This window comes from Chlorocebus sabaeus, chromosome 5 (genome assembly GCF_047675955.1).
Source record: "Chlorocebus sabaeus isolate Y175 chromosome 5, mChlSab1.0.hap1, whole genome shotgun sequence".
NCBI classification, from domain to species: Eukaryota; Metazoa; Chordata; class Mammalia; order Primates; family Cercopithecidae; genus Chlorocebus; species Chlorocebus sabaeus.
In genome coordinates this window covers 647,905-672,499 of record NC_132908.1, presented here as the reverse complement: position 1 = coordinate 672,499, position 24,595 = coordinate 647,905, and the positions used below count along the sequence as shown (strand labels likewise).

The window sequence follows — 24,595 nt, the reverse complement described above, 5'->3', positions numbered from 1 at the left end:
GAGGGAACCCCACTTGCCACTCCCTACAGGCAGACACCGGAGGTGGGGACCAGGCCTTTCGACGTGTCTGGGTGACTTTGGGAAGGCCATGCCCTGGGTCCCGAGAAGCAGGTATCTGGACTCAAATCCCAGCCTGTCCCTCCTTCTGGTCCATCCTGCCTCCCTCCCTTGGGTCAGGGCCCCAGGGTCACCCTGCTCTGTGACCACATCTGGTCACACAAGCCCAGGTTCTTGGCGCAGCTCAGCGAGGCCGACAGGACACTCTGGGGAGTGGGCGGGCAGTGCCAGGGCACACTGGACCCTCAGAAGGGGCCATCAGGAAAACATCTCAGGTACCGGTGCCCCCCAGTCCATGCCAGGCACACACCGTCCTCATGCAGTGAGCTCCTACTCCCAGACCGCAAGACCTCCAGGGACACTGGCTCCCAGGCCACAGCGCCCCAGAGTGGACCTTCCAGAGGCCATATGCACATGCCTGAGACCTCAGGACAGTGACCCAGGGACAAAGGGAGGGGTGGCGTTTCCAGCCCACGTGAAGATAAGGAACACATTCTAGGTTGAATCAAGCCAAGTTGTCTTCAGAGACTGGGATCCCAGATGGAAAAGACACAGTGAAGTTTAATCAGGAACCCAACCTCCAGTCCCTGCTGCAATCACAGAAATAGCTCCAAACTTGATGGGGGAACCCCCCAATGCCTGCTTTTGGCCCAAAGCTCCGCCTTCCAGCCCTCCTCACACCCACTGGCCACCCAGGACCAGGAAAGGGGGTTAGAGCCCTGAGAATTCCAGGTCTGGGGTCACCGGCTCCCACACCTGTGCTCCCCAGCCCAACACACATGATGCCCAGAGGTGGGCAACCCCTGACAGCGGTGGCCAGCACTCGGGAGCTCCTGCTCAGCCACCTGCCACGGCCCACCCTGGGGGTCTGGCAGGAGCCAGGACAGTGCATGGCAGCCTGAGGCCCTGCTGCAGACCGACTGCCTTCAGAAACAAAAAGTCCGGGCAGAAGGGCATTCCCAGAGTGGCAGCCCGGCCTGCACCCCAACTGTGAGGCCCCTGCAGAGCCCCAGCAGTGGGCCACACCATCAGGGGAGGGGACTTAGGTACCAGGGGCCTCACTGGCTCTTCACCAGGACCCTGTAGAGCGAGAAGCTGAGGACTGCGGCCATGGCGGCCCCGAGAACCCCCAGCAGGCCCCGGAGCCAGAAGGAAGAGGGACGCAGCTCTGCATGGACCAAATGTCTGAAAGAGAAAAGGATCATCGGCAGATGCCTCAGGCACATGTCCCTGGCTTCCTGCTGGGCACCCTCCCATGTCCTGGACTCACAGGACCTCAGAGCCAGGTTCCCAGACCAGAGGCACAGCCGGCAGAGGCCAGGCCCTGCAGGAGCGCGCCTGGACACTGGCTCCCTCTGCCACACAAAGCTCCACCCCATCCGTCACTCTGGCCCCATTTCCAGGCCTGACACCACAGCTGCCCACTGCCCAGATGACAGACGCTGCTAGTCCCTAGGGCTGTGCTGCCAGGTACCCACGGGAAGGTGGCCATGGTGGCAAGCTGGGTGAAGATGGCAGTGCTGGGCTCAGCTGGGCCAGCACAGGAGAATGGCACGGGAGCTGGTAGCCGGTGCTTGCGGCAAAACTCGGCTGGCGATGGGCCAACCAGCACACCACCTTCGGGCAGGTCAGCCTTGGAGGAGACGAAGAGGCAGGGGGTCTGCCCGTCCATGTAATGGTGCTGTGGGCAGAGAGCGGTATGAGGTACAGTCTGAGGTGGCTGAAGCACCGCTGGGGGGACAGACCCTGCCCCGTGGCCACGTGGCCCCTGCAGGACCCCACCTTGTAGACGCTGGCACAATGTGCAAAGGACTTTGGGTCACTGCCATCAAACATCAAGCAGGCAACATCACAGGCGGCGTCCAGCGATGTGGCCAGATCATCTGTGCCCACCTCACACAGCTGGGACAGACAGTGGCCTTAGGGAGGGTCCCTGGGCTCGGTCCCCCTAGGGCCGTGCTGGGCCAGCTCTGCCAGGCAGGCCCAGGTGTCCCTGGGTCCACCCTCAGGCACAGGCCATGCCGCCCCAGCACTCACGATCAAGTACTTCTCCTGTCCGTTGACCTGCACCGTGTCGATGGTGTAGCCGGGAGGCTGCTCCCTCGTGTCCTGGTGCTGAGGGAGGTGAGGTCCCGACATTCGCTGGCTCCGGCGCCCCCCCAGATTGCCCTGCCCCGCACCTGGAGCCCCTGGGGTGGGGGTGGGGGGGTCTAGGGTGCTTACCCCCAGGCTGTGGCCGAGGAAGGCCTGCAGGAAGGCAGACTTGCCCACTCCACGGGCCCCCACCACCTTGCAGAGGAGAACACTCCGCAGCGTCTGTCCCTTCTCCTGGTCCAGCCTCTTCTCACGGGTGACTGTGAGGATGGACACAGGTTAGGACGGCCGCCAGGATGCTGGGCCCAGGCCCAGGGAGGTGGGTGCCCACCTGTGATGGCACGAGTCTGCGAGTCCTGATCACAGAGGGTGGGGTAACCCAGGTAGCCCAGGTGTCCGAGGCAGCTCCGGACGTCCAGGTAGGTCACCAGGCTGGGGGTGGGCGGGAGACACAGTGTTACGGTGGGGAGGGTGGCGCGACGGGAGGGTGTGGTGCGGGCCGTGCTTACGTCCACTGGCAGAGGTATCCGTGCAGCGGCAGCCGGCCGGCCTCTGTGCGGACTGTGCGCGGGAGCTCAGGGCCCCAGGGGGCTGCTGGGAACACACTGAAGAGGCTCTGCAGCTCCGTGGGCGAGAGGGCGCCGTCGCGGTCCTGCAGGAGGAGGGATGCGGTGGCATGTGTGCCGGCGAGGGGCGGGGGCGGGGGCGTCGCCATGCTCTCACCTGGTCGTGCTTCTCAAACACCCTCTGCACAAACTGGTAGCCAAGGTGGTTGAGCTCAGTGCTGCAGCCGGGGGGCACGTGGAGCCTGCGGGGAGGTGACAGCCCATCCGGTTCCCAGGAGACTCTGCGCCACCACGCTCGGCACCTGTCACCCTGCCGGCCCCGTCTGTGCAGTCGGACCCTCCCTGTAGGACCCAGAGGCTCCTGTACGCCCCCAACCCTGCAGCTGCGATGGGGAGGAGGGTGCCTATCTGACTCCAGCACATGGGAGGCCTGGCTGAAGCCCCCAGGCCACAGCCCAAGCTGCTGACCCCAGCAGGGTGAGCAAGTCACGCATGCGGGATTGGCAAGGGGCCAGCCCCCACCTGACTCAGAGCTCTGTGGATGCTGAGGGATTCAGGGCACAGCCAGGCAGGGCACTATGCCAGACGGCCTGCTGAGTGAGACCTCCCCTCAGGGAGGGTAGGCCTCGACCCCAGGCCCACTCACGGAGGGAAGAGATAGTCGGCTGTCAGCTCCAGTGTGTCGCTGTAGCCGAAGCTCCGCAGGATGGTCCATGTGGTCTCGTGCCGGCCACGCTGGATGAAGAGCGTGTTCAGGAAGAGGAAACCTGCACCGAGACAGAGCAGGGGGAGCACCAGGCACAGCACCCTCCCCACACTCCCCAGGCGCAGGTGGGCACCCGGCCTCACCATCCAGGGTCAGCCGGTCCTCCCACACGCCGCCCGCTACGTTCCTGCACACCACCGTCTTCACGTCCTCCAGGGCCTGCGGGGCCAGGGGGTGCCCGAAGCAGGATTTCTGCCTCCGAGAGAACGTTGCTGGGAGTCAGCCAGTTACCCGGAGACGGCCTGTTCTGGTCACTAACAGCAGCGGAGGATCGAGGGGGCTGGGCACCGAGGGTGGGGCAGGGGCACACCTGGAAGGCGTTGAGCTCCTCGTCACTGAGCGCCTGGTCCAGGTCCTGATCTGAGAGCCTGAAGATGCGTGTCAGCGCCTGGGCGCACGCGGGCCTCAACTGCGGGGATGTTGGCTCAGCACTCTCAGGCGGCCTGTGCCCGCCCGCCACGCCACCCCACCCAGCACGCCCCAGGCCCCTGGGGAAGGAAGCAGTGTGTGGGGCCCCCGCCAATGCTCACCTGCTTGGTCTCAGGGTCATAGAGGGGGGCTGTGGGGTGCAGGACAGCCTTCTGGGCATAGTAGAACAGCTCTGAGATGTTCCTCAGGTTCTTGGCTGAACACTGGGAAAGTGGGAACAGACTCAGGGACATGCCCCGAGGAACCGACCGAGGACACGAGGAATGAAGGAGGCCCTGCCCCTAGCTCAGCCCCTCAGCCGGGACCCACTCACCTCCACGCAGGTCTCAATCTCAGGAAACTGGCTCATGATGGGGAGCACGGCCTCCATGGAGCTCCCTGCCCGCAGATCTGACTTGTTGCCCACTAGGATGATGGGCACCCTGGGTTGAAGGCCCATGGTCACCAGGGGCAGGGAAGCCGGGGGTCCCAGCCCCTTCCACATCCCCCTCATTACCTGGGCCCCCGCGTGGTCCCCCCATTCACCAGTGGAATCCACTTAGTTCGAATCTGAAAAGCAAAGCCTGGCTGTGAGGTGAGGCTGCCCGTGGGCACATGGCTCCCAGCTGGAGCTCGAGCCTGGCTCGGGGAGAGCAGAAGCGGGAGGTCAAGGCCCACTGATGGCCCAAGTCCCGGCCACAGGAACCAAGCTGGTGGGAGAAGGCAGGCAGCAGGTGCAGCCTCATCTGCACAACCCCAGTGGCTCCCAAATGCCCCCAAGATCACTGGGGCCCAAGCCCAGGGCAGCCTCTGACACAGGCCCTCTGAGGTTCCCCCAGGGGTTTGGAAACTGGAGAAGAAAGGGGGCTGCTGGCCTAAATGGCTCAGAATGGGGCCGTCCCATATCCTCTAGGGGGAAGTGGGATCACAGGAGAGAGCCTGTGCTCCCCAAAATGCTGTGAGAGATGGCACTGGTCATGGGTTGAGTGAGGGGCCACCAGGGCCACCAGGGACCACTGTGTCTCTGCCATTGGGGTCTGCACTGAGGGCTCACCTTCTCAATGGTGGCCTCCTCAGAAACGTCGTACACCACGCACACCACGTTTGCCTGAGGGAACAGTGACGAGGCGTGGGTGAGGGCTGTTGGCTCACCACTGACGATCCTGGCCGCTCCACACCATCTCAAGGCTCCAGGAGGCCCCAGACGCTCACAGGTAGCATGACTGCAGCTCTGAGGCCGGGAAAGCCCAGCCTTTCCTAAAACCTGCCTCCAGCCTGGTGTTGGCAGAGCAGGCACTCCCCGTTGTCACACTGACAGCTGCTGCTGAACCCTCAGAGAAGCCTCTTCCCCACCCACTGCCAGTGCAGGCACACCAGGCCCCAGCAGCATAGCTGTGGCTGGCAAGACCCTTAGAGCAGAGGGCTCAGGACAGACACGGCCACACCTGCAACCCTACACCATGCAAGACAGCCGCTGTCTTGGCCCCTGCCTCTCCCCTGGCTGCAGAGTGACAGGACCGCAGTGAGGGGCGCTGGCAGTAGGGGCTGCCAGGTGGCTGTGGCCTGCGCCCTCGCCTGGGATGTCCCCGGCACACGTGCTCTGGTACTAGGAGCTCCGGGTGCCCAGAGGCCGGGGCGGTGGGCTGGAGTACACAGCAGGGGCAGGTGGCGCACACAGAGCCCACAGAAAGAGCAAACGCTGCTGCCACCTGGGCAGGAGGGAGGAACAGCCCGCGGGGAAGGGCCCTGTTATCCCTGGAGCACCACTGGACTGAGCGGTGCCGGCTCCCAGCGGGGTGCGCTGTGGGGGCCCCAACAACCCTCAGTGCGGAGGTCACAGAACGATCAGGGCCAAGGACACCCTGAGCACCTCAGTCCAATCCCCCAGCCGGCGAAGCGGATTAGGCCGAGCCCGCGCCCAGCCCCTCCCTCGTCCCGCGCACCACGGGTACCTTGTGGATCTCCTCCCGCAGCTCCTCATCCGTCTGCTCGGCTTCTAGGGGGAGGAAGAGACCCCACTGCAGACCCAGCAGGCCCGCCGGACCGCTCCGGGCCGGGCCCCCGGGAGGCTACGGCCGCTACCTGAGTAGTCCACGATGTGAGTGGGCACCTTCTCCGGGGTGACGTCCGCGGGGATCGTGATCTCCTCCGCGCGGGGAGGGACCTGCAAGGGACCCGCGCGCTCACCAGGGACCCCCGGCTGGGCCCGCTCCCACCCCCACGGCGGGCGCGCCCCTCACCTCCTCGGGGAACTCCTCGCCCACCAGGGACAGGATCAGCGACGTCTTCCCCACCTGGGCTGCGCGGGGCAGGGCGGTCAGCGCGGGGACCAAGGTCAAGGCGCCCCCCGACCCCCGAGACCCTCACCTCGCGCCCCGGCCGCCGCAGCTCCGAGACCCCCGGCCCGGCGCCTACCCTCGCCCAGTAACAGGATGCGCACGTCCCGCCTCATGGCTGCCGCTCCCGGACCCGGAACCCGGCCCCGACCGGGTCCTCAGGCTTTCGCTCTGCCCCCGTGCCCGCCCCGCACTTCCGGTATTCGGCCCCGCGCTGGCCCCATACTTCCGGCCCCGCCCGCACAGCCGCACAAGCGAGTCGGGCGGGCCAGAACGGCCAGATGTGTGGCAGCGCCACTGCGTGGACGCGCCGGGCACTGCAGGCAGCGCAGGCTCCCGGCGCCAGGCCGACCCGTCATTGCTTCAGAGCACTACAGGAACCTTGACAAACAGCCCATTAAGGGACGGGCAGAGGCTGAGCTCAGGCCAGGAGTGACCAGAGACAGCCGGTGCAACAATGCAGCAATAATGCAATAAATGCCCATGTTTATTACAAGATATATTAAAATTTCTTTAGGCAAAAGGGCAACAGATTAAAGTATTTTCAGATCGCGAAATTCACAACAGCTTTGTCCAGACGATTTACATGAATCCTGGCCTGTCCCAGCATGAGGCCACTGACCACCTGACTTCTCTGCCAAGCCTGTGTCCAGGTACCAGCCGTGACACACAGCACCATGTCCCTGCTGCATCTCAGCGGCCAGAGACCTCCCACACCAGGATCTCGTTGCAGGCGGCCGTGAAGAGCAGCCTGGCAGACGGTGTAAACCTGCACAGGTGCACTGCATTGTTGTGGCCAGCAAAGTCCTGCGCAGTCCCCGTGGCACAGTCCACCAGCCTCAGCATGCACTCTGCGGCAGATGGCGCAGGTGGGCCAGGGTCAGGGCCAGGCAGCACGCAGAGGGCTCCCCCAACCCACCCGGACTATCCCCGCTGGGCGCGATGCTGGTCGGGGGAGCCGGTGCTACAAGGGCTCCTGGCTGTGCCCTCCACGTGCCACTGGGACTAGGGGGCCCATCACTGCCAGGCTGTTGGCCACCCTGCATTCAGGCCCTGTGCTGGGCGTCGTGCCTGGTTCCTCACCGGCATCATGGTCTCCTGGCCCCGGGACCCTCTCTAGGGCAGGTGTCCTCACCCCACCCCAGAGACGAGGGGCCCGGGCACGGGTGAGGCACCTGTCTTGGAGCAGGGCACCAGTCAGCCTACATGGCCCCCACCTAAGACCGGCCCACCCCAGTACTCACCAGCAAAGCCAAGAGCCAGGAGGCGGGTCCCCGGGGACAGGCTCAGGGACATGGCAAAAAAGGGCAGTGGTATCTTCTCCACCACCTGTGGGCAGCCAGCGTGAGGCTCCAGGCCTGTGGGCTCAGGGCTCAGCCAGGTCCCACCCACCACGCCGGATCCCTGGGGCTCCGGTGACAAGCAGCAGGTGCGTGTACCTGCTTCTGGGAGAGGTCGTAGATGATCACCTCCTTGTCAACGCCAGGGCCCACGTACATCAGCAGCGCCCCATCCCAGGGGCAGAAGGCAGCGAGGGAGGGCGGCAGGTGGCCCTGAGTCTGCAAAGGCACAGCATGCTGTGGTGGGGTGGACGGGCGCCAGCCCCACCCACAGTGCCAGAAGCATGCTTTACCTCCGTGGTGGCAGGCATTGGGAAACTCAACCAGTCCACAAGCTCACAGCGGTTCTGCAGCCAGTCGGAGGCCCAGACACTGACCCGCTGGTCCCCACTGGCAGCCAGCCATAGGTCTGCGCCCTCCACCCCTAAGTCTTCACACTGGGAATGGAGTGGGTGAAGGCTGATATGTGCCTTCTGCCAAGATGGGGCCTGCCCCCCCAACACCCCAGCCCCTGCTCCCTGGCTCTTGGGGCTGCTTTACCTCTTTGCGTGTGACACAGATGGTTGAGATCGGGGCGCCCTGGTGGTCACTCAGCACACGGAAGGTCATCCCTGTGCGGGAGTGGCTCACAGCCACGAGCCCATCCTTGTCTCCAGAGAGGACAGTCTGACCTGGGACCACACCGTCACCCTGTGAGCCCCCAGCCCAGAGACTGGACCTGGGCCAGGTGAGGACGGCACCATCCCCTACACACCCAACTCCTCACCATCGGTGGAGAAGGTAACAGTGGTCAGCGCCACCGGGTGGGGATGCATCTTGAGCTCCATGGCTGTGCGGGAGACGCTGAAGATGCGCAGGGAGCCGTCGCCATAGCCTGCCGCTAGCCGCTGCTGCTCAGGGCGGCCACAGCACCGGGGGCTCCATGCGAGGCAGAGGCAACTCTGAGGACCCACAGTGGGGAAACTTCAAAACTCACAGGGGTCCTGGGGACACACACTCAGGCCAGAGAGAGGATACAGCTGCCCCACCCATGCCAGGCCCCCTGTGAGCAGGCCCTCACCCCATCCCCAGCCTGGGCACTCCCCACACACCTGGTTCAGCACCTGGAACTGGATCACAAGCTCCATGCTGGCCAAGGCCCACACCCGCACACTCCCGTCCTCACCGCACGTGGCACAGTGGGACTCCCCGGGGCTGAAGACCACCTCGTTCACCTGAGGGAAGCCATAGCTAGGCTGGGGGTATTGGCCCCTTGGCAGGAGAAAGGGACACAGGCATTTTCTATTCCAGCCTCCAGGGCCGGGCTGTCCAAACCAGAGCACGTGCCTCTGGCCCTGGCCAACTGCACATGGCGAAAAGGAGCAGTTCCAGCCTCCTGTGTGCGTCCCTGCGCTAGATCTGGGTGAGTCCAAACCAAAGCAAGCCTACTAGCCAGTCAAACCCGGTGGGATACCGAGAAGAAAGCTGTTTTGACGGCACCTGAAACACAGCAGTGTGGCTGTGTGTCCCTAGCAGGCTGCAGAACGAGGTTGAAAGCACAGACGCTGCTGGTTGCAGCGAGCACACCAGGCAGTCGCGTTTCTCCTCCCAAAACCGCTGCACGCCGATCGGGGGGAAAGGCAGACGTGTCATTATATGGGTGCCACTGACAGCTGGGACTGCTGGACTGGCAGAAAAGAGACACAGGTGCCACTCACTAGTGAGAGGAAGCGACGCAGCTGGCACCAAATGTGGACTTTACGTGCAAGTGAGAACACGATGCACTTCGTTAAGAAAATCAGTTCAGCCGGGCGCGGTGGCTCACGCCTGTGACCCCAGCACTTTGGGAGGCCGAGACGGGCGGATCACAAGCTCAGGAGACTGAGACCATCTTGGCTGACACGGTGAAACCCCATCTCTACTAAAAAATACAAAAAAACACTAGCCAGGCGAGGTGGCGGGCGCCTGTACTCCCAGCTACTCAGGAGGCTGAGGCAGAATGGCGTGAACCCGGGAGGCGGAGCTTGCAGTGAGCTGAGATCGGGCCACTGCACTCCAGCCTGGGTGACAAGCAACTCCGTCTCAAACAAACAAAATCAGTTCAGCTGAGCGATGAGGGACTGCAGGGACTCAGACTGGGACGTCTCAGTCTGTCTCCCCAGGAGGGGCCCGGGGCCCTGTAAGGAAATGGTGAAGTCCGGGCGCGGGCAGAACCATACAGGCGGGGCCCGGAATTCCTTACACTTCCACATCACAGGGAGGCCACCAGCGGCCACAGGCTCAGGTCACGGACTCAGGACCTGAATTTCCCGGCCCTGGTGGTTGGACACACGCATGATCTACCCATACAATGGAACAGTATTTGGCCGTAAAGAGGAATGACTGGCTTGGCACACACAGCGGCCGGGATGACCCTGGAAACCACAGTCGGGGAGAGAAGCCAGGTGAGCCAGTTCCTACAGAACATCCTGAACGGGAAAATCTAGACACAGAAAGCCGCTCAGTGGTTGCCAGGGGCTGGGGAGGCGGGAAACGGAGAGCGACCGAGGAACAGGCACACACAAGGTTTCCTCTGGTTCCACAGCTGCTCAATATGCTGAAACTCACCTACTGAAGTGCACAGAACTCATGCTGTGACAACCACACCTCAATAAACCTGCCGCCAGAAAGGCAAACAGCCCTCACCCGTCTCACACTCAACTTCCTCTGCTGGCTATCGTCATCTTCAAATACTAAAGACAGGTGCCTAAAGAAAGAAGTGTGGGACAACTGGAAGATGGGACTCGGCATCAAGGAACAATCAATCCCGTGGGGACCAGCTGACCACAAGCAGAGCTCTTAGACCCACAGGAGGAAGCCCGTGGCCGCAGCTGCTGGACCAACGCCACACCAGAAACCTGGTCCAGCAGGGAAGGACTGGCACCTGTCCTGCTGCCCCAATTCAGCCCGGGAGGCCACCTCTCCTAAGGCTGTAGCTGGCGGGTGAGGGGGTGACACGGTGGCTGCCCCAACCCCATGAGGCCACGGAGCTTCCAGGCCAGGTGGTCCCAGAGAGGTGAGTGCTGTGTGCTTCTTGGAGACATGGCTCCAGCACCAGGAGGCTGCAGGACAGAGCTGGGCCTTATAGAACTGGACCCAACACCGACCAGAACCTGATCAGATCTGACCCAGAGAGAGCAGAACTCGACCCAGTAGCCGCCTGGCCTCCTGACCTCTTGAGCCCACGAGACTGAGTCAGCAAAGCCAGTCTATGGGAGGTGCGGGGACAGACGATGTGGGGTTTTTAATCTTTTTCTTCCCTTTGAGATAGAGTCTTGCTCTGTCGCCCAGGCTGGAGTGCAGTGGTACAATCTTGGCTCACTGCAACCTCTGCCCGCCGGGTTCAAGTGATTCTCTTGCCTCAGCTTCCAGAGTAACTGGGATTACAGGTATACATCAGGAGGCCCAGCTAATTTTTGTATTTTTAGTAGAGACAGGGTTTCGCCATGTTGGCCAAGCTGGTCTCAAACTCCTGACCTCAGGTGATCCGCCTGCCTCGGCCTCCCAAAGTGCTGGGATTATGGGCATGAGCCCCCACACCCGGATTAATGTGGTTTGACAATTAAAAAACAAAACAAAAGAAAACAAAAAAACGCACAGCAATAGCATAGAAAGGACAGTTTGAGAATACCTTCAAGGCCTGCCAGGCGGCTCCCTGGTGCAGACACACCCGGGATGGCACTGAGGGACGTGCACACCCAAGGCCTCCCTCCTGTGAACCCCAGGCGGCCACTGTGAGCCACTGACTGCAGGACTTGGAATACTCCGGGCTGGCGGAGATGGGGCCAGCAGGCAGGAGGGCGCCAGGTTCGGCTGCCCTGCCTCTGTCCAGGCTGGAAATCCCTCACCTTGCTCCTGTGGCCACTGATGAGACGTGTGCTAGTGCCCTCGGCCCAGCTGATGAACCAGAGCGTGCCTGCTCTGGTGCCCACGACGCCCATGTCCACGCTGTCATCGAAGCTGGCGCTCACCACAGCCCCGTCCAGCACCAGCTCGCGTTCCATGAACACAGAACTGGACCTGAGGGTGCAGGGGAGGAGAAGAGAGGAGAGAATAGCGGGTCTCAAGGCTGACAAGAGCCAGCTGGGTCCCCGGCTGAGGCAGGGCCTTCAGCATGGCATCTTGGGACCCATCTGTGCCCTCCTGGTGGAGAAGAGAAAGCCCGTGGAGCTGGGGCTTCTGGGCCCGTGCCCGTCCTCAATGGCAGCCAGCGAGGCCCAGGCCACACCCAAGCCTGTCCCTCGGAGGGGCTAGCAGACGACTGGTCTACAAGGCAGCCTAGTGGGGGGCACTGGCTGCAAGCCCCGGTCAGGGACACCAACACCCACCTGCAGCTCAAACACACAGGGGTGAACGGCTCACCTGGCGCCTGAGCCCTCACACCTCAGCTCCGACAGAGCCCCCACAACCCACAGGCGAAGCCGCCCTGTGCTGCTGCCGCTGACCAGTCGAGAGCTCGAACACAGCAACAGCCCTGGGGGCAGAAGGAGCCATAAGGGGCCACGGCCGCCCTCCCAGAGGCCCTGGGTCACAAGGCTGCCCGGACGCCAGGGCTGGAGACGAGGCCTCTGCCCCAGTTCTGAGGATACCAGGTAGGGGTCCTGAGGGCCACAGGGCTTCTGCAGGGCACTCACCAATGCCACCGTCGTCTGCCTCCCAGGACAGGAAGCAGCGGCCAGCACGTGTGTCCCAGACACAGACCTGGCCGGAGCTGGTGCCACAATAAAGCAGGGGAGGTGCCCCGTAGCAGAGCGAGGTCAGCTCTCCAGCCCCCACTGTCTCTGGGACTTGCTCTCGATGCACCTGGCAGGGTACGAGTAGCCATGGGTCAGTGGTGTCCCAGGGCCCAGTCAGATTCCACCCCACAAAACGACCCCTGGGCCCAAACACCAAGCGGGTGACCTGGCACCTGAAGGCTGATGTCTGCCCCGCGTTGCTGCAGGAGCCAGAAGGTGACAGTGCCCTGGCCCACACAGGTGAGCTCGCCGGCGTCCCAGGGGTTGAAGGCCACGCCATGAACCGGCTCCGGGAGGCGGGTGGAGGACACAAGGTCATAGGTGGCCGTGCCCCACAGGGCGAGGGTGCGGCCGTCGTGGTCCCCTGGGAAGGACACACAGCAGCCGCGTCAGGTGCACAGGTGCAGCCCCCTCCGGGGTCTAGGGAAGCCCGTGGCCTCCGACACCTCTGCCACTGACCCAATGTGACGAGAAGCCTGTCATCTGGTGAGAAGGCCAGGGCCAGCACAGTGGTGCTACGGTGGGAAATGAGATGCTGGCAGAGGCCACCAGACACGTCCCAGACGCGGATCTGACAATGGGCAGTCATGCTGCTACGGCCCGAGGCAGAGGCCAAGACCTGGCAGGCAAGAGGGCATGCAGTGAGTGGGGAGGCCGCGGCCGGCTGGCCCCACCTCAGCTCTGCCAGCTCTGGCTGGAGTGGAGGCTGGGGTGGCCATCGGCTCCGTCTGTGGTGGTGAGGGCCTGCATTGGTCCGGGAGCTGGGTTCTGCCAGGCACAGTGGTCCTGGGTGAGGAGGAGGGCAACGAAGGCGGGCACCTGGGCACTGTGGCTGAGGGCCAGCGTGGAGATCTCCGCAGGGTGGCCGGGCCAGTGCTGCTGGGCGCCAGAGTGCAGGTCTTCCACCACCACCAGGCGGCCGCACGTGTAGGCAAAGAAGCCTGTGCGGAGAGAGGGCGGGGCCTGGGGGCGGGGCCGCGCAGGGGGCGGGGCCTGGCGGGGCGCGGGGTCAGCATCATCCCAGGCACAGGCGCGCCCTCCCCATCGCCCGGCCGCCAAAGTGCTTCCCATGTCCTGGGCTGGATCGCCAGGAGGCGCTACCGGGAGAACAGAGCCCCACATTGATGCCTGGCGCTCATACGACGCCAGGGCCTGGCCTTGGGGTGGAGACAGCTGGACCACGCGCGGGGGCATCTTCGGGGGGGGGGGGGGGGTGGGGGTAAGCTCTGGGCCCCCACCTGTGTCCGGCCTCCAGACCATGTTGGCCCGCCCATTCCCGCTGTAGCCAACGACAGCCTTCAGACGCAGCCACTCACCGCTGGCGGGAGGCAGGGAAGTGCCCTGCAAGGAAGGAGACCCGGATGCTGCTGGGGCCCAGCATGGCCACCTGGGCCCCAAAGCCTGCACATGGGAGGCTGCTTTGGGGCACACCCAGACCAGCTGCAGAGGGCACCCAGGGGTATAGATGGGGAAGCAGGGGTGGGAGGTGTGGGCACTCGGTGTGCCAGAGCCAGGAGGGACACAGGCCCGTAGGGCTCTCAAGGGCAGCTTCTGGATGAGAGGGGAAGGCGGGTCAGCAGGAGGCCACCACAGGGTGCCGTCTGGAGGCCGGCGGAGGGCAGGGGCGGGGGTGCGGGATGAAGGTGCCTCCAGGAGACAGGTGCCTGAAGGCCAGAGCATCACCTTTGGAGACCAAAAACAACCCTGAGGAGGTGCTGGGGAGCCCTGGGGGGGCCTCTGTGCTTGCTGGGGAAAAAGAGGGCTCCCAGAAACCACTCCCCACCTTGGCAGAGTGGGGGCCGCGGCTGGCCCTGGCAGGTGTGAAGGCCTTGTGGGAAGCTGGGCAGGTGGTGCATGGGGCCCCTGAATTCTTGGTGACACTGGTGCCTGGCAGGGAGGAGGCAGAGCCTGTGGCATCACACTGCCCTGTAGCTTTTCAGAGACCCCACACACTACACGCAGTCTCCCCACAAGGCCCTGGTCTACCACACAGTGAGAATGCACAGCGGGGCAGAGGCCGGGGCCACAGGCACAGGCAGGTGACCTCGCCTCTTCACACGGTGGACTCACCGACCGCCCTCAGGTCCCTGCACCGGCACCAGCGTCCCTGCCCTGCCCTCCACTGCTCACAGCGTTGGCTGGGGGAACGGGGAGATAGGGCAAGCCCCCAGGAGCCCACTGCAGCAGCCCAGGCCCCGTCTCCAGCCCTGCCGGCCTCCTCCTCCGTAAGCAGTGACCCCTCGGGGTCACAGCTCTCCTCACAGGGTCCTTCCTCATCCGACGTGGTGAAAGTGCCTGGGCCCAATGAGGATAGGAAAAGCTGCCCACATCCCCTCACCCCACTGTGTCCCACCTGATGAGCAGTGATGGTACCTGCACCCCAGAGCTGGACATGCGTGAGTACCTGCTGTCACTGGGCCTGTGCCCTCAGACCCGAATCCCCCCACTCCCCCAGGACCCCTGCTGCTCACCATCGCCACCTTCGGGAGGCCTGGCACAAATGCCCAGCCGTGGTGGAGATGCCTGAGATGGCTTGGGGACCTGCTGCTGGGGGAGCTCACTGGCCCTGGACGCAGCATCCTCTAGCTGTCCTGTGCCCAGGCCTGGGGAATAAGGAGCCCTGTGATGTTTGGGGAGGAAGAGGAAGGGCTGCTGGGCAGACACAGGACCAGCCCCAGAGTCAGCGCAGTGCCTGCCCCCTTGCAGAGCACAGCCACTCACCTGCCTCGCAGGCTGGGGAGGGCCCAGGGAACCTTTGGTCGCTGGAGAAGGAGGAGAGAGGGTTTCAGGAGGGCCGGGGGGCCTAAGCAGACACAGCTGAGAGTAGGCACTTGCCTCTCAGTAGTGGCCAGGATATCCCAGAGGAAGACGGCGTCCCCTGCGCTGAGGACCTGCTGCTGGTCAGGAGAGAAGGTCACAGCCTGCACAGGCTCCGAGTGGCCGATGTACACCTAGAGGTAGTGGCGTCACATGCAGGGACCCTGAGGCAGGGCATGGATGCTGCCGTGTGCGCAGCCCCTGGGGGTGGTGAGCCCCACACAGCGTGAGACCCTGGAGGCATGGGGGGTCCTTGAGGGCTCACTCTTACCTCTCACCTTCTGCTCTCCCTGCCCCCACCCATACCTGCAGGGGTCTCCCGGGCCACCTGAGGAGGTTTTCCTGATGGCCAAAGCCACCTGCCTCCCCACGCACACACCTGGGGGCCTGGGCTGGCCTGTGTCGTGTAGTCCCACACCTTGACCGCCCGGCCAGCGGCCATCAGCAGGAAGCGGGCATCCTCACTGAGCATCAAGGAGGAGCAGCGCTCAGGGTGGACACCGGGCAGCTGGAACACAGTGCTCTTGGGAAATGCCGTGTCTCAGGGAAGTGGCTGGCAGCCTGTGGCCTCCCTTCATTGTGGGTGTGGCGATGGCCCCCCACCCAGCTGGAGGGGCTGCAGGCACAGAGGCCGGGCCTGGACAGCACAGGGAGGGCCAGGTCGGCGGGCTGCAGCCCTGAGGCTCACCTCCCGGATGATGCGGCCTGACGCAGCATCCAGCACCACGACTCTGTTGGATGAGGTGGACACCAGCAGGTGGCCCAGGGCTGCAGGGCCAAAGCACACAGCCATGGCTGAGTCCAGGCGGCCGCTGGCCAGGTCCAGAGTGCTGATGTCGACTCGCAGCAGCTGGGATAGCAGCAAGTGGCCGACAGTCAGGTCCCCAGGCAGAGCTGGTGCCACCCAGGGCCAGGCTCGGGAGGGAGGCCCCGGGGACACTCACTAGACACCCAGGCAGCGTCTGCCCTGTACAGGAACCTGGCCACACCTGGACCCCACATGGCTGATGTGTACTGTGACAGGAGGCGGGACAGGGCCTAGGTCCTGCTCGAGTGGCCGTGACCTCCCTCCTGCCCCTGCAGCCAGCCTCTCATGGCCCAGTCGACCCAGGAGGGCTGGACTCACCTCGTCCAGGGAGGCCGAGCACATAAGTGTCACTGTGTGCTTGGAGGGTCCCACGAAGGCCAGCAGGCGGCCATCCCTGCTGACTGCCAGAGTGCTGGGGCTCGCAGGGGCATCCGGCCATACCATGTCCGCTGTGGCCACATGGGGCGGGGCAGGGGTCAGCTCGGGGGGAGGGAGCGCCAGGGTACACGTGGCCAGGGCCCAAGGAGGCCGCTGCCCCTGCCCCCACTTTCGGGAAACACCAGCCCAGGAGCGCAGATGCGTCACAGTGGCAGAGGAACGCCAAGGTGCCAGTGGGCGCCAGGCGCTGCCAGGGGAGCTGGGAATCCCTGTGGGCCAGCAGTGGTCACAAGTGACCACTCAGGTGGCCCAAGTTATGGTAGCCGCAGGACAGGTCAGGTGCCCGTGGCTGGGTCTGACCCCAGCTGCTGACCTGGAGCTTGGGCTGCCTGCCTCCTCCTGGGCACAGACCTGGGCTGACCTCTGGCCTTGGGGGCAGGCAAACGCTAAACCACAATCTCAGGGCCTTGACAAGGTGACTGAGGCAGCCGCGCCGCCCCACAGGACCCAGCCAGTGGACCAGGAAACCGGCACGTGTGTCGAGGTGTTGGCCTGCACCAGACCCAGGCCTCTCCCACCTGGAGGAGTCCCCTGGAGCGGCTGCGGGGGGCCCAACCTGCCACTCGGAGGACATGCCACTGGGGGTCCGCACAGTTGTACTGGGCCAGGGAGCCCCGGGAGCAGGAGCTGAAGAGCAGGCGGCCGTCAGGGGTGGCGGTCAGGCCGGTGATGGCTCCTTGGTGGCACCTGCAGTACACACAGGGACCCCGCTGGACCCAGCCCCAAAGCCCAGCTAGGACGTGAACCCCCAAGAACCACAGGGTCCCTCGACCTCCAGCCAACCAGCCTGGCCACAGAAGTCCCTGTGGGGCAGCAAAGGGTGGGGCTCCGGCCAGCGCTGGCCATCCTGCATATGACCCCCGCCTGGCCACCCCAGCTTCCACCGCGGGTCTCCGTGGGGCTGGTGGCTGGCTGGGCACTTACGTGTGTTCCACCAGGACCTCAGCGGCCTCCAGGCTGAAGGAGCGCACGGCCCCACTGCTAAAGCCGCAGAAGAAGATCGACCTTGTGGGGTGGAAGGTGACGGTGCAGGGGGCCTCCTCTGATGATGTGAAGTCGTACAGCTGTGGGACAGGGGCCGTGCTGAGGGGACGGCAGGGATCACAAGGGCCCAAAGGTTCTCCAGGAGGCCCAAACCCACAGGGCCGACACAGCCTGGAAAGACTAGGTCCCTATAGGCCCCCCTCACCCCTGCTGACAAACCCCTGCTTCACGACCTCCTGGCCTTCTCTGCCGCGCCGCCCCACCAACCGCACCTGCTGCAGGGTGGCCAGGTCCCAGATGCGGACGGTGCGGTCCTGGGACACGGTGGCCAGCTGTCCCCGCCTCTGCTCCGTGGCGAGGGCCAGCACTGGGGCGGTGTGGGAGCGAGCCAGCATGTGGTACACCCGGGACGGCGTGTCCAGGAAGCCCAGGTGGCCCGAGGAGGTGGCGGACAGCACACGGAGGCCGTCGGGGCTGACACAGACTGAGCTGACGGGGCCCTCGTGCTCTGTGGGTGGGGCAGGATCAGGGACCTCCCAGGGCCACCCCGGGGTGAGCGGCATGCCAGAGCCAACCCTGGGCAGCCACTGCTCAGGCTTCAGGTCCCCAAGACCTGAGCAAATGCACTCCCTGCTGCTCAAAGTCCCAGGCTCCACATGGCTGCAAGCTGCAGCTCCCTTGAGACCACCACTCTGAGGCTAGGCAGGACCCAGGCTGAGGGGCTTTGCCCACTACCCATGGCCCACCAAGCCCTTCTGTGAGGCTGCCCTGTGGGCCACCCTGGCATCAGCCACCCCAGGGCTCAGGACACATCGCTTGGCCCCGTGGCTCCCTGTGCAGCCAGGAGCCAGGGCGGCTGACAGCAGAGCCCCAGGGACTTGGCCTTCCCTGCCCCAGCATCCAGGCGAGGCTCTCCCCGAGTTGGAGGAGCGTGCCTACAACCTCACCTGCCTCCAGGAGCACCGAGGAAAAGTCCAGGGGCCAGAGCCGCAAGTAGCCGTCCGCAGAACCCACAGCACACATGGCCGGGGAGACACTGAGGCTGCTGATGGCAATGCCGGGGCCTGGGGGCAGGGGGCGTCAGTGCCTCAGTGTCCCTGCCACCCTCGCCACACGGCAGGAGCCCTCTTACCTGTGCTGAAGGTCTGTTTCTGCGGGTGGGGGCCGCCCGGAGTCTGTGTGGGGAGCAGGCGGCGGGCATGCCGCACGACCATGCACCGACAGTCGATCTCCAAGATGTGGCCGCTGCGGCTGCACACGAAGCTGCCCAAGAAGGCAACAGGGGAGGTAAGGCCCTCAGGGTACCAAGCACCAGGGCCCCCACGCTGGGGCAAGCTGTGGGGTAGGGCAGGGGCTCACAGCATGGCAGCCGAGGGTTCCGGGCAGCCGTCCTGGGCCTGCTTGAAGGCGAGGTCGGTGAACTGCAGCACGTGGTGCTCCCCCAGGTCCACGGGGCAGGAACGCAGCGCCCCGCCACGCAGCCGCCAGAGCCGCACGCTGCCCTGCCCACACGATGCCATCCTGCGAGGAATGAGAACTGAGCACCGCAGCAGCCCGCAGTGCCCTGACCCGCCAGGAGACGTGATACACAACCAAGGCTGGGAACGACGGTCCCCGAGCCAGGGGGAGGTGCTCGGGCCGCAGTCCCCACTCCGGGCCCCAGTCCCCGCTCCGGACCCCAGTCCCTCTCCCAGCATCGTGGATGGGTGGCTGCATCACCTGGTTTCATCAAAAAAGGTGACCCGGAAGGCCTGGACGTCAAAGTCAGTGTGCGCCTTTGCCAGAACGACCACCTCGCCACCGAGGCCCACCTGGCCAGTGCCCCAGGCCACCACCATCTGCAACAAGCCCAGGCTGAGCCCGCACAGCAGGGCCAGTCAGTGCCGCCTTGATTCTGCCAGGCCCAGCTGAGCCCCACCTGGAGGTGGCTTTTCTCTCACGCAGAGACCAGCCTCTGAGCGTGTGGCTGTGGAGGGTGGAAGGAAACCAGCCCCTCCATCTTCTCGCCCTGACATGTGGCAGCTTTGGGACGACTACAGAGACCCACGATGCTGAGTGCTGCATCCCATCCACAGAAGTAAAAACCCCCCCACAAGCCGGAAGGCAGATAAAAAGCAGCTCGCGGCCGGGCACAGTGGCTCACGCCTGTGATTCTAGCACTTTGGGGGGCTTGAGGTAGGAGGACTGCTTGAGCCCTGGAGTTTGAGACCAGCCTGGCCAATGTAACGAAACCCCATCTCTACAAAAAGTTAAAGAAACAAAACGCTAGCCAGGTGCAGTGGCCCGCGCCTGTGTCCCGCTGTCTGGGAAGGTGAGGCAGGAGGATGGCTCGAGTCCAGCTGGCAGGGAGGTCAGGGAGGGGTCGAGGCTGCAGTGAGCCATGATTGCCCCAATGCATTCCAGCCTAGGTGACAGAACAAGGCCCTCCCTCAAAACAAAGTGTTCTAAAAAAGTGCCCCCACCGAGACGCCAGGCGCTTTGGCTGTGTGGACGTGCCCAAGCGTGGGTAGCTGCAGGGGCTCTGCCATGTGAAAATCTCATAACCGCATCACCAGCAGAGAGAACGAGGCAAGGTGTGTAAACGCTGACTTAAACCGACTCCAATGGCCGATAAACGAAGACATGTGAGAAATGTGAGCTGCTGGTGCTTTCTGTAGAGAGCAGGGGGGCGGCATGAACATCGGAGTGCACAGAGCCCCACCACAGGGAGGACACAGAGCAGGGACCCAGGATCACATGAGGTGGAGGTTCAGAAAACCAAGACCCTTTAAGCTGCCTGCGTGCATCAGGACGGCCCCCCCGGCCCCCAGCCCCCGGCCAGGGCCCTGTTACCGTCCTCCCGTGGCGGTCCTTGCCAACCCCGCAGAGAAGGGCCCCACTGTCAGAGAAGCTGTAAACGGGGGGAGGTGGTCAGTGTCGCCTGGGCTGACCCCCACCCCCTGCGTGGGGCAGACCTGTGCCCACCTGAGGGAGCAGACGACATGCACTGGGCTCTGGAACAGGCACAGGCACCGCCCGGTCTGGAAGTCCCAGAGCCGCATCACACTGGGGGTCCTTGCCTGGGCCGAGGCCAATAGTGAGCTGCTGCCATCCAGCGCCAGGGCGGATACCTAGGAGGCAGAAGGGTGAGGGAGGGTGCAGAGGCTGCAGGTGCGAGCTGCCCTGGGCCCAGGCAGCACCCACCTTGTCTGTGTGGCCGAGGAAGAAGCGCTGCTCCCCCGTGTCCACGAGCAGGACGACGATGACCGCATGGCAGGGGTATACAACAGCTGTCCCGTCCGGGGTCCACAGGGCCTGGCACAAGGGGGCAGGGAGCTTAGGACTGGTGCTATGCCAGGCCCCTCCTGTCTGCTGGGAGGTCAGCTTCACCTCCCACTCCAGCCGAGGGAGAGGGGGTGGCAGGCCCGGCACATACACCTGGGCACACAGCCACCCAGGGGCAAGAGAAAACACCCTGCACACGCTACACACCCGAGTCACAGGCTGCAGATGTCAAAACAGCTGGAACATGCAAGCAGGCACGCGCACACACATGCACAGACGCCTGTCCTCTAAGCCCTGCCTCCAGTGCAAGAAACTCCGGGGTGGGGATAACAAAAAGCCAAAGGGCCCCCAAACACTCAGAGCAGGCACCCAGCAGGCCTTCTCCTAGAAGGCCGTCGCCACCCATCAGGGACCCACAGGTTGTGCCCACAGCCTTGCCCCACGCTGCTGGTATGGACCATCAGAGCTCTAAAGACGTGAGAGCTCTGGGTCTTCGGGGGGAGCACTTAGCCCAGCAAGTAAGAGATGCCTGTGACCCTGAGAGCCCCCTGGTACCAGGAGGTGACAGCAGCTGTGGGCGGGGCAGATGCCTGAGCACGCGGGAAGCAGCAGTCTGCAGGGGGACGGGACCGCTGTGGCCAGGGGGCTCGGGAGCCCACATAGCCACCACAGGATATATAGGTCTCTCCTTTCTCCCCGTCCCATATCAGCGCTCAAGTCAGCCAACAGGAGCTGCTCTGGACACAGCCACAGGAGCCTCACCTGTCTGGTGCTGTGGCCCCCAAAGCCGATGACGCCCTTGAGCCTCAGGATAGGGTCCGGGAGGAAGCGCTGAAACAGCCATTCACATCAAGGCCCTGGAAGGCTCAGCCAGGCCCCCAGAACGCCCCTGACCAACTCCGGGCCCCGCCAACCCCTAACTGGGTCCTGCCTCTCAAGAAGACTGCCCTGCTCCTGGGTAGCTCCTGTTGGTGTGCTAGGGAGGAAGCTGGGACTCCGGCTGCACTGCCAGACCTTCCAAGGCCCCCCACAGACCAGCTGGGGCTTCCTTACTCTTTGTGGACAGAGATTCTTCCCCAAAGCTGCCTCCCGCCAGCCTCAGGAGGCTGAATCAGAGGAGACCGTCAGAGACACATTCATCCTGAACCCATCTCGTGGGAGGCTACCAGCTGCCCCGGCCCACACATCACCGGACCCCGCCTGCTGTGGGATGGGCACTCACCTTGCAGGAGCTGGCGTCCTCAAGGGCCACAGGCACCTCAGTCGACTCGTGAGTCAACACGTGGGTGCCGGCAGCAGTCGTGGGGACGTCAGAGGCCTTCACCTGGGCCCAGGGCTCAAGGCTATGGAAAACGGGGCCATCCGAGTTGGAGGCCTCTGAGCGCTCTTGGGACAGGCTGACCTCTGGGAAGGGCCTGGGTGCCAAGGGGGCCTGGCCGGACTGTTGGGGGACAAGTGCCCATCAGTGCCCTGGGCCGTCACGCCCCAACCCCATCTCAGAGGGCGAAGGGGATACTCACGGCTGTGGGGCTGGGTGTCTGGACCACTGGAGACACACTGAATTGCACAGGTTTGCCGGAGGCCACCGGGCAAGGGAGAGGCTGTGGCCCCAGCCCCAGGAGGACTACAACAGAGCAAAGACCCCCAGTGACCCAGGGGTGAGCTATGCAGACCCCTGGTGAAGGTGACGCCTGGGGAGGAGCAGCAGCAAGTGGCCTAGCCTCACAGGCTCTGCAGGACCCACAGCCAGCATCCCACTTCCGCCCTAGGCCCTGAAACCCCCCTCTTCCAGCTAGAAAGCTTGGGGACCCCAGGTACCCCTCACACAGACCTCCCACCCATGTGGTTCTGGGAGCTCGGACAACCTACATACAGCCTTCCCTGGGTCCCTGCACCAGCTGCAGCCAGCACACCACTGGGTCCTTTCCCAGCCCTCCCCTCTCCTACCAAGCCCCACGCACCCTATAGGCCTTAACCTGGGTCCCGGCTGACCCCACGGGCCCACCTGCCTCAGGAGGTGAACAGCTCTTGTCAATCGGCTTGGAAGGCACTTTCAAGCTGTTGCTTGGAAACCTTGGCAGGCAGAGGGAGAGTCAGCGTCTGGGGGCCCAAGGGCCACCTACCCTCCCACCACCAAGGCCGCCGTGGAAAAAAGCAGAACCACTCACCGGACATGGACGTAGCGGTCATGCCAACTCTCTCCCTTGGGCACAGGGAAAGCCATTTCCCGAGGCATAGGAGTGACGGGCAGCTTTGCCCACGGGGCCCCAGAGATGGCTACAAGGAGCAGGGTTGTTCCAGGTCAAGGGAGGCTGTTTGGCCACCTGAGCACAGGGCACCTGCCAAGGCACCGCCATACCACCAGCCCAGCCACCACCCCACCCCTGGGCGCCTCCGGGATGGGGTTCTCCCAGAGATCAGAAACAGCACAGATTTGAGTACTGTACTTTCCCAAGCACCCTGGACTCGGGCCTCTCCAGGGCTGACAGCACGGGTGAGACGTGGAGTGGGGAGCACAGGTGCGGCCCTCACCAGGCTCAAAGCACAGGTCGCTGGTGTAAAGGTTCCTGACCAGCAGGCTGGCGCACAGCCTGACGCTCTTGAGATGGCCGTAGCGACGGTTCAGGTAAACCAGGAGAATGTCCTGCAGGTCGAGCTGCAGGCAGGTCCAGCGGGCTCCATGGGGGACCAAACCCACCAGAGCTGCAGGACAGGCACTCAGGGTCAGCGCCCACCCGCCTGACAGCCCGACTCCCAGAACTGTGAGCTTGTGCCCCTGCCAGGTTGTCCCCCAGGCCACAGAGAAGCCTCACTGGGCCTGCACCAGCTCTCTCCAGCCGCCTGTCCTGGACCATCCACACCCCATCTCAGTGTCACCTCTCTGGGGTGTCCTGGCCTCCAGGACGAAGGGAAACTGGAGCCGGGTGGCCGTAGATTTAAATTCCTTGAAGAGGTTGGAGAAAGACACACGGATGACCTGGTTGTCCTGTGGGGACGGAGCAGGGCCTTGAGGAGACCGGCCGCAGGGGTGCTGGGGCTCCCATGCAGCCCCCAGCCGCGGGCTCTGTACCTCGGTGGACACATCCAAGTGGATAACGAAGTGCTTGCTGGGCAGGGGCCGAAAGAGCACATACAGGTACCGCCCGGTCAGCCCCAGGGACTGGGTGCTGTTCTTAGGCAGCTGGATGTAGTTGGCGGCAGAGACTGAGCCCCGAATGCGATACACGGCGCCCTTCAGGGTCTTGTCCTGGAGAAGCGGGAGCCCGCGTCACCGACGGCACCCAGGAGAAGTGCAGCGGGGCTGAGGGGGCCCTCGGGGGCGGGGCCGTTCTCCCGGGGGCAGGGCAGGGGTGTGGGCTCCGGGCGAGCCCCGGCCGCCTACCGTCACCACGGCCACGTCCCCCTGCTTGGCGGAGCGCTTCCACTCGTCCACCCGGAAGTGTCTGAAGACGTTGAGGAACGGGTGCTGCCACGCTGCGGGGAGCGGGCGGCGGGCGTCAGGGGGCCCGGCCACGCGAGCGGGAGCCACTGCGGGGCTGAGCCGGGCCTCGGGGACCAGGCAGGAGCCGGTGGGGCCAGGGCTCCCCGCGCCTTCCCCGGCGACGCCAACGCCAGCGAGGCGGGCGGGACGAGTCCGGGCGCCCGAGGGAAGCCAAGCTCCGGGAGCCCGAGGGTGGGCGCCCGGCAGGCGGTACCCTGCCCGAGCGGGGACTCTGGCCTCGGGGCCTAGGCGGGGGCCCTGAGCGCCCCGGCCGCCGACCCTGGACGCCGGAATCCCGGAACCCGGGACCCGCGCCCGCCGCGCGCTACCTGGGGCCATGGCGCCGCTCGAGCTTCCCGCCTTAGCGTCCGCGCGCCCAGCGCGGGACACGCAGCGCGGCGCCTGGCAACGGCTGCCTGACAACGGTGCTACTTCCGCCATCACTTCCGCCGTCATGGCGGCACCCTGGCCACGTGACCTCC

General features: G+C 64.5%; 2 protein-coding genes across 13 annotated transcripts; both read right to left on the bottom strand.

Moving 5' to 3' along the window:
• Positions 1-600: 600 nt before the first annotated feature.
• Positions 601-6,434, bottom strand: RHOT2 (ras homolog family member T2). 6 transcript variants are annotated; one of them, XM_007980402.3, is made up of 19 exons: positions 6,307-6,434; positions 6,132-6,190; positions 5,974-6,055; positions 5,844-5,887; positions 4,946-4,999; positions 4,409-4,461; positions 4,226-4,334; positions 4,014-4,115; positions 3,794-3,892; positions 3,567-3,675; positions 3,364-3,484; positions 2,875-2,959; positions 2,661-2,803; positions 2,483-2,583; positions 2,281-2,411; positions 2,095-2,172; positions 1,840-1,959; positions 1,536-1,738; positions 601-1,242 (listed from the first exon to the last, which is right to left on the bottom strand). In XM_007980402.3, exons 1-19 carry the CDS (start codon positions 6,341-6,343, stop codon positions 1,116-1,118), a joined length of 1,857 nt encoding a protein of 618 aa, XP_007978593.2. In that variant the 5' UTR covers positions 6,344-6,434; the 3' UTR covers positions 601-1,115. The 6 variants fall into 6 exon arrangements, with proteins under 6 accessions (XP_007978593.2, XP_007978574.2, XP_037845505.1 ...); XM_007980383.3 differs by having other exon boundaries at positions 6,259-6,432; XM_037989577.2 differs by having other exon boundaries at positions 6,132-6,185; positions 6,307-6,417.
• A 262-nt stretch (positions 6,435-6,696) lies between these two features.
• On the bottom strand, positions 6,697-24,584 carry WDR90 (WD repeat domain 90). 7 transcript variants are annotated; one of them, XM_007980482.3, is made up of 40 exons: positions 24,015-24,584; positions 23,703-23,879; positions 23,510-23,618; positions 23,165-23,335; positions 22,801-22,909; positions 22,638-22,705; positions 22,153-22,256; positions 21,855-22,073; positions 21,395-21,463; positions 20,552-20,662; positions 20,333-20,478; positions 20,201-20,258; positions 19,088-19,206; positions 18,728-18,889; positions 18,501-18,631; positions 18,316-18,432; positions 17,641-17,876; positions 17,309-17,448; positions 16,941-17,071; positions 16,265-16,395; positions 15,827-15,988; positions 15,518-15,646; positions 15,157-15,272; positions 15,043-15,083; positions 14,793-14,924; positions 14,105-14,208; positions 13,560-13,662; positions 13,141-13,262; positions 12,781-12,940; positions 12,495-12,685; positions 12,220-12,388; positions 11,948-12,059; positions 11,434-11,605; positions 8,659-8,781; positions 8,334-8,508; positions 8,108-8,238; positions 7,861-8,004; positions 7,667-7,786; positions 7,472-7,556; positions 6,697-7,078 (listed from the first exon to the last, which is right to left on the bottom strand). In XM_007980482.3, exons 1-40 carry the CDS (start codon positions 24,567-24,569, stop codon positions 6,921-6,923), a joined length of 5,712 nt encoding a protein of 1,903 aa, XP_007978673.3. In that variant the 5' UTR covers positions 24,570-24,584; the 3' UTR covers positions 6,697-6,920. The 7 variants fall into 7 exon arrangements, with proteins under 7 accessions (XP_007978673.3, XP_007978632.3, XP_072871071.1 ...); XM_007980441.3 differs by having other exon boundaries at positions 6,697-6,996; XM_073014970.1 differs by having other exon boundaries at positions 14,793-14,941; positions 15,043-15,272.
• Between the last annotated feature and the right edge of the window lie 11 nt (positions 24,585-24,595).

Excerpts from the sequence above, each read along its gene's own strand:
- RHOT2 (XM_007980383.3), bottom strand. The coding sequence starts at position 6,343 with ATGAGGCGGGACGTGCGCATCCTGTTACTGGGCGAGGGTAGGCGCCGG. Across the intron at positions 2,960-3,363 it reads GCCGACTATCTCTTCCCTCC|GCTCCACGTGCCCCCCGGCT; the intron begins GTGAGTGGGCCT and ends ACCTCCCCGCAG. Across the intron at positions 1,739-1,839 it reads ATTGTGCCAGCGTCTACAAG|CACCATTACATGGACGGGCA; the intron begins GTGGGGTCCTGC and ends CTCTGCCCACAG.
- WDR90 (XM_073014968.1), bottom strand. The coding sequence starts at position 24,569 with ATGACGGCGGAAGTGATGGCGGAAGTAGCACCGTTGTCAGGCAGCCGT. Across the intron at positions 12,060-12,219 it reads GGCAGACGACGGTGGCATTG|GGCTGTTGCTGTGTTCGAGC; the intron begins GTGAGTGCCCTG and ends TTCTGCCCCCAG. Across the intron at positions 8,005-8,107 it reads TCTGTGTCACACGCAAAGAG|TGTGAAGACTTAGGGGTGGA; the intron begins GTAAAGCAGCCC and ends CTCCATTCCCAG.